The following is a 10,670-nucleotide window of genomic DNA, read 5'->3' on the forward strand; positions in this document are numbered from 1 at the left end:
GCGGCAAAAAAGTTAGAGCCGGCCCTGGTGGGAGCGCTGGTGGTGGGGAGCCCCTGCAACAGGCATAGGGTTTCCAGGCATCCAGTTTTCGACCAGAATGCCCGGTCAAAAAGGGACCTTGGTGGCTCCGGTCAGCACTGCCGACTGGGCCGTTAAAATTCCGGTCGGCGGTGCTGCGAGGCTAAAGCAGGATAGTCCCTACTGGTCCTGGCTCTGCGCTGTGCCCCAGAAGCAGCCAGTAGATCTGGCTCCTAGGTTTGGGGACAGGAGGCTCCACGTGCTGCCCCCTTCCTGAGCACTGGCTCCACACTCCCATTGGCTGGGAACCATGGCCAATGGGGCCAGCGGGGGTGGTGCCTGCGGGTGACAGCACTGTGCAGAGCCTCCTGGCCCCCCAACCTAGGAGCTGGGCCTGCTGATGGCTTCCAGGGCGAAGCGCGGAGCCAGGACAGGTAGGGACTAGCTTGCCTTAGCTCCGCTGTGCCGCTGACTGGGAGCCGCCAGAGGTAAGCCCACGCCCCAACCCCTAGCCCCAACCCCCTGCCCCAGCCCTCCCATCCCACACCCTGAACCCTCATCCCCAGCCCCCCCCCAGAACCTGCACCCCCAGCCCAGAGCCCATACCCCCTCCCAAACCTCAAACCCCTGCCTCAACCCACAGCCCCCTCCTGCACTCCAAATCCCTCGGCCCCACCCCCCCAGCCTGGAGCCCCCTCATGCACCCCAACGCCCCTCATCCCCAGCCCCACTCTCCCAGCCTGGAGCCCCCTCATGCACCCCAACCCCCCTTCATCCCTGGCCCCACCCCAGAGCCTGCACCCCCATTCAGAGACCCCACCCCCAGCCAGAACCCAGAGCCGCCTCCTGCACCCTGAACCCCTCATTTGTGGCCCCACCCAAAACCCACACTCTCCCGCACCCCAACTCCCTGCCCCAGCCCTGTGAAAGTGAGCGAGGGTGGGGAAGAGTGAGCGGGAATGTAGTGGGCGGGGTCTTGGGGAAGGGGCAGGCCTAGGGTGTTCGGGTTTTGTGCAAGTAGAAAGTTGGCAACCCTAAGCAGGCACTGTGGGGGATGGCAGTCGGAGTTCTGGCTGTGAAATAGCTCCCTGCTATACGAGGCCTAGCCTCTCCCAGCAGGATATACTTTAAACAGTAGAGGAGTATTTTCAAACGGTGCATGTGCAGGCAGCCTGTACGGTGTGTGTGCACTAGCGACAAGCCCAGCGGTGGGTGCAAACTGACTTGTGCACATGTCAATTCTCTCCTGTGCGTGTGCACAGGCGAGTATGCGAGAAGTGCACACAGAGCGACTCGCTTGTGCAACGCTGCAGGTGAACTAGCAGGGGCTGGACTGATGGGGAGACACCCCCTGTGCACTGACACAGCCTCCTCATTCTCTTGGACAGACAGGTGTTCCTCCGCCTCCCAGGAGCAATGCTGCTGCTGTCTCTGGTTGTGATGCTGCTGCAGCTGGGCAGAGGCTTCTGTGGGCTCCCCTTCTACAACGGCTTCTACTACGACCACGTCATGAACGACAAGGGCAACGGCAATGGCAACGGCGAAGGTGCGTGTGGTGGGGAGGGCAGGGCCGAAGGCATCGCTCACCCACTGCCCTTCCCCAGTTCCTGAGGCAGCAGGCACGTGGGTGTGAAAGATGGGAGTGTTGCCAGTAGACGTAGATCGGGGTGAGGTGGGGGTGGGAGCTGTTGAGAAGGAGGCTGGGGCAGTTGCGGGGCAGAGGATGTGGGTGCGAGTGGAGGGTCTTTGCCTCCTAACTTCGGGTGGGTAATTCAGAGGAAGAGGATGACTGTTGCCAGGCTCACACCAGGCATGTTGGGGCTGTTGCTCCCCACAGCCAGCTGGTATCATCCCCCTCCCATAAAGCGCCCCTCCTCCGGGTGGAACGTAGGGGAGTTTCTCCCGTCACCTTCCCTGGAAATCTCCTCTTGCCCTCCTCTGCCCTGCCAAGATGCCAGGACTGTGTCCCCTTGGCTTTCGCCCCAGTTGGAAGATCCCTGGGGGAATAGAATGGAACTGATTTGAACCTGGTCTGATGGGGTCCTCTGCCCCATTCCTCCGTCTCACTCCTCCTGGGTCCCCTCCTCTTGGTGGAGGTGGAGCAGCTGAGGAGCTCCCATCCGGTTGGGTCCACCCTCTTGCCCATAGGGCTGGGGCTGGATTGGGCCCTGCAGCCTATTCCCTGGAGATTCGTCTCCTCTGGTTGCAAGCGGCCCCAGCGACTCGCACCCCTTCCCTTGTGAGATGACGGCTCAGCCTAACGGGGGTTTGCTGTCCGAAAGGGCTTCCTGAGATGCAGGCCAAATATCCCATCCAGGGCTCTCAGTTCTACCCCCTTGTTCCACCCTGAACAAGTCTTTTCCCTCCCAGGGATCTCAGGTTCGCATGCTTGTGCAGCTGGTGGGTACTGGGCTCAGATAGCTGCTGCTCCATAGGGAAGTTGCCCTCTGCTGGGCACTGGATTCCCTCTAACCCCAGCAGTATCTGATGCCACCTGCCTCCCTTTCTCTCCACCCCTCTCCTCCATGCGCTGGGAGGGTGCGCGCCGAGGGAGGAAGTGATGATGAATGGCGGCAGGTGGTGGTGAGCGAGTGCAGGAGGAGGCGGTAGATAGTGTGAGGGAAGGAGCAGAGTACAAGGGGGGTGGGAACAAGAGTGCAGGAGGTGGGGCTCACAGGGCCAGATTGGTGTCAATCAATGGTGTGGTCAGTTGCAGGAGTTACCGTGCTCAGAGCAGGGCAGATTGCTCCTTCCTCCCCTCCCTATACACATCTAGCTCTTCCAGGGCCGGCGCCAGCATTTCTGCCGCCTCCAGCAAAAAAAAAAAAAAAAGCCACGATTGGTGGCGGCAGTTCAGTGGCAGGTCCTTTGCTCCTAGAGGGAGTGAGGGACCTGCCGCCCCCAAATTGCTGCAGGTGCCGCCCCTCTCCCTTGGCCGCCCCAAGCACCTGCTTGTTAAGCTGGTGCCCGGAGCCGGCCCTGAGCTCTTCCCAGGTGCCCTGCGGCCGCTGGTGGGTGCTTGGCTGCCCTGCTGGACAGTAACTGCCTTAGAACCAGGGGATGCCTCTGGGGTAGGCTGCCCCCTCCTTGTAGCATACGTGGGGAATCCACTCCCCGTGGGCTGCAGAAGAGTCCTGAGCTGGAGGGATGGGGTCCCCTGGCAGTGCTCATTCTCCCTTTCCCCTCTTTCCCCCACCAGTTCACTTCAATGGCGTGAAGCTGGTGGTGGAGACCCCGGAAGACGCCATCTTCACCTACCGTGGCGCCAACGTCACGCTGCCCTGCCGCTACCACTATGAGCCCAAGCTGGAGACGCCGCGCAAGATCCGCATCAAGTGGTCCAAGCTGCGGGAGGACAACACCAAGGAGCGGGACGTGCTGGTGGCCATTGGGCTCAAGCACCGCAGCTTCGGCGAGTTCCGGGGCCGCGTGCACCTGCGCCAGCGGGGCGAGCAGGAGGCGTCCCTGGTGATCAGCGACCTGCGCCTGCAGGACTACGGCAAGTACCGCTGCGAGGTGATCGACGGGCTGGAGGACGAGAGTGGCATTGTGGAGCTGGAGCTGCGAGGTGAGTGGGCCGGCGTCCAGTGCCATGGGGGGTGGGGGAGAAGGGGCAGGGGAACAGATGGGGCAACTCCCCCTCACACAGAGGTTACACACGGGGTTACAGCCCCTGGGGACAGTAACAGGCATCCAAGAAGCTGTCCCCTTTGAGGCTCCTGAGTGGGATCAGCATAGGTTCTGGGTCCTTCTGCGGCTGCCCCTTGCTGGGTCACTCCCATGCCCAGCCAACACTGGGGTTATACGTGTGCCACGACACAGAGGTTCAGGAAGAAGCTCCCCCACAGATGCTCTCCCAGTGGATGAGTGAGAGTGAAGGAAGGAGCCCCTTCCTCATAAAAATTGCCACCAAATCCTATGGCCCTGCCCACCCAGATCGGTATCCCTGTAGTGTTATTGCCACGTGCCATCACCTTGCACTTGCGTTATGGCAGGTTAGACTCGCAGGAGCTCCTTGGGGCAGGGAGAAAGAAGGGCTGTCTTCTTATTCCTTGTTTGTACAGCACTGAGCACAGTGGGGCTCTGATCTTTGACTGGGGCCCTTAGGTACAGTACTACTGCAGCATGCAAATAACACTGCACTAGACTTCTGTGGCTCATCCTCCATCCAGTGCAGCCGACACTCGCACGATGGGCGCATTATGAAGTGCACCTGTAACCTACAGCCACTCAGTGTGGCTCCCCCTAGTGGAGGTTGGGTATAGGAGTCTGCTGCTGGCTTTGTGCTAACAAAGCTGTGTGTTTTACCCCAAATAGAAGAGGTGGCTGTTTAAAGACCCAAAGGCTCCACGGTCAAGTCTTGCTAACAGTGACCTCCAACCCCGGGGGCACGGTGTGACATCCATTTGTGTTGCTGCAGGACTGGGGGCCTGTCGCTATGCCATACTGTAGTGGGTTTTTTTAAGGTGGTAGCTCTCACAGGTGGAAGGAGGGGGCATCAGACCACAGAACACGTGTGTGTCCCCTCCACACACACACACCCCCCGGCCTAATTTCCCATTGCTGAATCTGTGCAGCGCAGGGCACAATGCACAGGGAATTGGTGCTGGAGAAAGAGACTAAGAAGGGGGTGAAATATCCCACCTGTGGCTCTATGATCCAGACGGAAAGTCACCCCCTAGGATGTTCTCCTTCTCTATAGGCTCAGACCCCAGCTCCGTATCATGGTCCCAGACTCACACCAACCCAGAACGGTGGGAAATGTCCCATTTCCTGCCACCTTGTTGTGTTCCTGACCCAGTGCCACCCACTCGCTCTGCAGCAGAGGGACTTGTACCAAGCCGCCTTCCAGCCATTTGGAGGACGAAGGCTTTGAGTGGGGGCAAGTTCGCTGGCTACTCACACCGGCCTTCAAAGCTCTCTCAATTAACTCTGAGCACGCAGTGATCATGCCTCACTCTGGCCACCAGGTGTCACCATTGACATGTGTCATTGTCCCTTTGGGCTGATGCTGCCAGTCCCTTTGGTCTTTGGACTGGCCACTTGATTCCAAGAAGACAGGGGCTGTGCTGAACTCAGATGAGATCCTGGGCACTCAGGGGCCTTTCTTTCCTGGATGATCCGATGAGTGAAACCCCAGGAGAGAGGCTGTTCTCACAAGGGGCTTTGGAGACCCTTCTGGGACGTCTCTGAACCCCAGCACAGTTTGGGGTTCATCTGTGCCTAGGCCTCGCTCCAGTGAGTTTGGAGGCATGAGCCTGGGAGGGGGCAGGATGCTGCTCTAACACCCTCTGCTTGCTGGGAGCCTCATACTGGGTTTGTCGGTGGAGATCTGTACCGTCCATCTCAGGGGCGTGTGTCAGGTTGAGGGCATAGCCAGAGGGGGCTACCCTTCACAGTGGCTCTGTGACTCAGCCAATCCCTCTCTCTTTCCCTCCAGGGGTGGTTTTCCCATACCAGCCTCACCACGGCCGCTATCGACTCAACTTCCATGAAGCCAAGAAAGCTTGCGAGGAGCAGGACGCTGTGATCGCATCCTTCGAGCAGCTCTTCAAGTCCTGGGAGGAGGGGCTGGACTGGTGCAACGCCGGCTGGCTGCTGGATGGGACAGTGCAGTACCCCATCTCCCTGCCCCGGGAGCCCTGTGGCGGCAAGAGGCTGGCCCCTGGCATTCGGAGCTATGGCGAGCGCCACAAGAACCTGCACTACTTTGATGTTTTCTGCTTCTCCTCTGCTCTGAAAGGTGAGTCTGGCATCTGCAGGGCTCATAATTAGGCGGGAGCCCGGCTTGATGCTGCAGAGAAGGGGGGTGACCAGTAGGGGGGCGCTTTGTTCTCAGGACACAGTGTGGTGGCAAGGGGTGCTGCCTGTTGGAAGGGACACCTCTCCGCTGAAATGTAAAACTGAGGGCCTGCAAAGACCCAGTAGAACTTCTCTAAGAGTTGGGATGTTTGACCCAGCCAAATTCTAACCTGGGTAATTCCATCCACCTCCCTAAATTCTCAGAGCAACTTCAGTTAGATCTGGGATTCTCCTCCATTGCCCAGCCTGAAATGAGCTCTGGGGTGGGATGAGAGGTTTGGGGTGCAGGAGGGTGCTCCAGACTGGGACTGAGGGGTTCGGAGGACAGAAGGGGGGGATCAGGGCTGGGGCAGGACGTTGGGGCACAGGAGGGGGTCAGGGATACAGGCTCCGGGCGGCACTTACCTCAAGCAGCTCCCAGAAGCAGCGGCATGTCCCCCCTCCATCTCCTACGTGGAGGCACGGCCAAGCGGCTCTGCATGCTGCCCCGTCCGCGGGTGCCACCCCTGTAGCTCCCATTGGCTGTGGTTCCCAGCTAATGGGAGCTACGGGGGAGGCACTTGGGGCGGGGGCAGCATGTGGCGCCCCCTGGCTGCCCCTACATGTAGGAGCCAGAGTGGGGACAGACTGCTGCTTCCGGGAGCCGCGCGGAGCCACATCATGCGCAGAGCAAGCCCCCAACCCCACTCCCAGGCTGGAGCACCGGAGCGGGGCAAGCCCCGGACCCTGCTCCCTGGCGGAAGCTCGAGGGCCGGATTAAAATGTCTGAAGGGCCAGATGTGGTCCCTGGGCCGTAATTTGCCCACCCCTGGTTTAGATGGTACAAAATCCCTTTGGCTCCTTCCCCATTCCTATGGCTGGGGGGCAGGGAGAACATGGCCTGTTGTTTCTGAATTCCCTAACTTATGTTGAATCCAGGCAGAGATGGGGTGAACCCCCATTTCTAGCACCTCCTGCGAGTGAGGGGTTTTTGTGCAGGGCCGGCCATGCTCAGTGTCCCTCCGGCTCCCAGTGACCACCCCCTCTGCCTCTCCCCTCCAGGGAAAGTTTACTACCTGGTTCACCCGGAGAAGCTGACGTTGGAAGAGGCCAAGCAGGCCTGCCAGGATGACAGGGCTGAAATTGCCAAGGTGGGGCAGCTCTATGCGGCGTGGAAGTTCTTCAGCCTGGATCGCTGCGATGCTGGCTGGCTGGCAGATGGCAGCATCCGCTATCCCATTGCCTTCCCCCGGCCCAACTGCGGCCCACCAGAGCCGGGGGTCCGGAGTTTCGGCTTTCCCGACAAGGGCAAGTTTGGGGTGTATTGCTACAAGCTGAACTAAGGAATGGGGAGGGGCCTCCCTCTTTGCCAGTGGACACTTCCCTGCCTGGTGCTGCCTGGATTTAAAGGATCAGGTTTCCGGGGTGTTGGGGTATTTTTTAATTTCAATTGTTTTTTTTTTTTTTAATTTTACATTTTTTTCACTAAAGGGAAATTTCTTCAGGTTGCTGGGCCATGGCGTCTCACTAATCAGCCGATTGCCACCTGTGCGTCTCTCTCCTGGGCTGGGAATGGGGCACCAGATCTCCTTCCACCCAGACAGTGGAGAGAGACTAAGATGATATTTCGAGTTGGGGAGCTTGGTGTCTGCTACCAGGTGGCTCCATCCCTTTGTCACAGGGTCATCTAGATAAAAAGTGACAGGCTCACACACGTCCACTTGGGCTAGACAGTCATTTCCTAGCAGTGACGCATCCAGGCATTGGAGAAGCACAGAGCGCGCGATTGGTTGATGGCAAAGGCAGATGTCCCCTGGACGTGCTCCAGTTTCACCGGCACCAAAGGGGAACAGCTGTTTCTAATGCACAGACTGCTCTGCCATCCCATCCAAGCCAGTCCCATCCCAGCCAGCACAGAAGGCATCAAATCAACTGCAAGCCGGAATTTAGAGTAAGGCGGGTCACTCTCCCCCATCCCCCAGTTAATGTGAGCGAATGATCAACCACACACAACTGACTCACAGCTCACCGAAGTCCTTCCCCTTCCTCTCCCAATGAAGCACAGATGAGGTCAGAGATATTAGGCATAATTCTAAGCATAGAGGCCCAGAGCTAACACAGCTTAGGCCTCGTGCGTCCCGGGAGACTCCCTCTCTCCCCCGCCCGCCCCCCTCCAGTCCCTTCTTTCTCTCCCTTCCCTTCCTTGCAGGATCTGGTTGTGTTTCGACTCTCTGAGACTCCAATCTGAGGTTGGCGGTTTCCAAGGGCACTGAAAGGTGCTACTATGTGTGTAGTGGGTGGAACTCTCCGGTTTACCTGCCTTGTTCTCCATGGGCCCCTCTCCCAGACACCACTTGAATCCCAGGGGCTCGGTCTTTGTGCGTTTTGTTGTGAAAAGATGTATTCTCCTGGACCTCTTCAAATAAAGCATTGGAGAAAGCCCCAGAGATGTGCAACCGTGTCCTGGGTGGTAGGACAACTTCTGCTGTGTTCTCCCCGGCAGCAGCTCTGGGGGCACCACTCTGCGAAGGATTTTAGAAAGGGAATGCACTCGGGGTACTAGGCTCAAAGTGGGGCACCCAGGACTTGGATGAGCAGGAGGTGTTGGAGATAAGAACCGAAGGGCATCAGCAGAGCTGTGTATGAACAAAGCCATATGGCATAGCAGGCCCAGGGGGTAGGCTGGGGATTAGGGCAGAACTGGGGGGAGGGGCAGCAGGACTGGAACTGGGGGAAGGCAGAACGAAGGTGCCTCGGCAGTTTGTGGGGAAGGGAAGGCAGGAGCGGAAGAGCAGGGTGGAAGGCTGCAGGTCCGGGTGGAGGCGCATCGGCAGTTATGTTTGGGGGAAGCCCTGGACTGAAGTAGCTGTGAGGGCAGGACTGAAGGGTGTTCCCAGGGGATGAAGTGGGGGGGAAGTTGGAAGCCTGCTCATCTCCTAACTGCATTGTCTGCCAGCGGCCCATAACTCTCCTGGCAGCAGATCAGTGTCCCCTTTCCCCTGATGGTTTGGATTTTTTAAACAACCAGGAGATTTTCCAAACAAATTACCCAGCACAGTGCTGGTTCCTCCCTATATCGGTAAGTTAGGTGCTTTCCCATGCCCTTAAAATACCATTTCTATTAGGGGCTGCAGCTCCCTGGACTTACCCAAGCAATCCTCTCCGTCTGCTCTGTCTCCTGCTGAAATGGTCAGAGTTTGTCTCAGCTGTGAGCTCCCAAAGGTCCTGGCACTCTGGATACGAGATCAGCAGCACAAGCCTAGGAACTGGGCTTCTCAGTAGTTGCAGTCTTGTCAGTTGTTTCTCTAATTAGGGCTAATGAATTGCCCAGCCCAGGTAGGAAATGCTGAGTGTTGTTGAGCTGGCCAGGCTGCTGAATCTTCTTTAGAGGTTAATGGGGGAACTTGTTCATGATAGGAAATTGGTATGGCTGGGCAGGTCTCAGACACTGCAGTGGGGGGGCTTCCAAACAATGACCTACTGATGATGTGCTGGTGGCTGGCAGAGAGCTGGCTGGGCATGTGTCTCCTCCTTGTAGTAAAAGAAATTAAAAGTGCATCGAATACTTTGCTGCTGTTAATTTTCTATGGTAGCAGGGGTATTAGGTATGTACTCCATGGGTAACCCAGGTGGGGAGGGGGGGACTGCAGGATCACGAATGGGAGGAGAGGGAAGAAGAGAGACTGGCTGATTGTATATGGGAGGAAAAGTGGGGTCTATGCAATGGCATGTGGGAAGGGGTGGCCTCCACTAGAGAGAGGCTATGCTGTGTTGGGGAGAGGGAAGAGATAGCTGTCACTGGCTATGCCATGGAGCTGGGGTGGTGTCTCTTTAACTCATCTGCTACAGCTGCTGTGCTCTGAGGATGTAGGTTCCCCCCCCAGATTCCTACCTGCTGTGGTGAGTCTGGATGAAGATGGGGGATACCAAGACCTCTGCTGCTGCCCCTAACGAGAAGGCTGCTCCCCACTCAGTTCTCTAATAGAGAGAGGAGTTAGTATCTCCAAGAGCTCCCCCTCTGCAAGGAGCAGCATGTGTGTGGAGGACTAGTGTGATTTGCCATTGCCTGTTGGCTGGATAAAGAGAGGCCCCACTCTCCACACCTGTCCATTGAGCACCTTTCCCCAGCAGCGAACTCCCTTTCCAAGCAAGAGACCCCACAGCTATAACGAGCTTCAGCAGCAGATGCATCTCCAAAGCTGGGATGGGACATTCAGGGGAGGGCTTCTGAAACGGAGAAACCCTCTTCCTGCTCTGCTGCATCCTAGACCTCGCTGCCCTAAGCATTAGAAACTCTCCTGCTCCATGGGAGACCACAGACTTCCAGAGAGGGTTGGAGAAGCAGCAACAGCAGGAAACCATGTCACAGTCAGTTTGGGCTCAAAGGCTTAGGGGAGGCCCATTTGCATTCCCCCTAACAAGCACACTGCCTGGCCTGTTCAGGAAGGGATCTTTTGCTCAGGTTTTTAAGGCATATTTGTTGCTTCCACTCATATACACATTCACCTGGGGAGGAGACCCCTGCCCACCCAACTGTGCGTGCACACTGCTCCCCACGGATAACACGCATCCACATGCACACAAAGTGTTAACACAGACGTAGACACCCGGGTGCCTGTGTGATGGATGCCATCATGGCCAACATCAGGGTCTGAACCGGACTTCAGAGCTAAAAGCAGCAGCTTCTACAGCATGAGCTAAAGAGCCGGGCTCTCAAGCCAGAAGCTGCAGCCGACTGCCAGCCTGTGTGGGTAGGGCACAGAGGGGCTGCTCGACTCACACAACAGACATTTCACGAGCACACACGCAAACGTGCAGTGGCATACAACCACACAGCTGCCTACACGCAGTCCACCAGGTAACAGGAAGAA

General features: G+C 57.7%; 1 protein-coding gene across 2 annotated transcripts in view; it reads left to right on the top strand.

Annotated features, from left to right (window-relative positions):
• The window catches only part of HAPLN3 (hyaluronan and proteoglycan link protein 3), an 11,831-nt gene extending 3,590 nt beyond the window's left edge, over positions 1 to 8,241 (top strand). Inside the window, exons 2-5 of one of the 2 annotated variants that reach the window (XM_034784682.1) lie at positions 1,407 to 1,564; positions 3,218 to 3,586; positions 5,459 to 5,761; positions 6,862 to 8,241. In XM_034784682.1, the coding sequence (XP_034640573.1) occupies positions 1,435 to 1,564; positions 3,218 to 3,586; positions 5,459 to 5,761; positions 6,862 to 7,142 (1,083 nt within the window). In that variant the 5' untranslated portion in view covers positions 1,407 to 1,434 and the 3' untranslated portion in view covers positions 7,143 to 8,241. The remainder of the gene's footprint in view (positions 1 to 1,406; positions 1,565 to 3,217; positions 3,587 to 5,458; positions 5,762 to 6,861) is intronic. The other variant, XM_034784683.1, reaches the window with a different exon arrangement.
• Positions 8,242 to 10,670: the final 2,429 nt, after the last annotated feature.

Source organism: Trachemys scripta, chromosome 10, assembly GCF_013100865.1.
Source record: "Trachemys scripta elegans isolate TJP31775 chromosome 10, CAS_Tse_1.0, whole genome shotgun sequence".
NCBI classification, from domain to species: Eukaryota; Metazoa; Chordata; order Testudines; family Emydidae; genus Trachemys; species Trachemys scripta.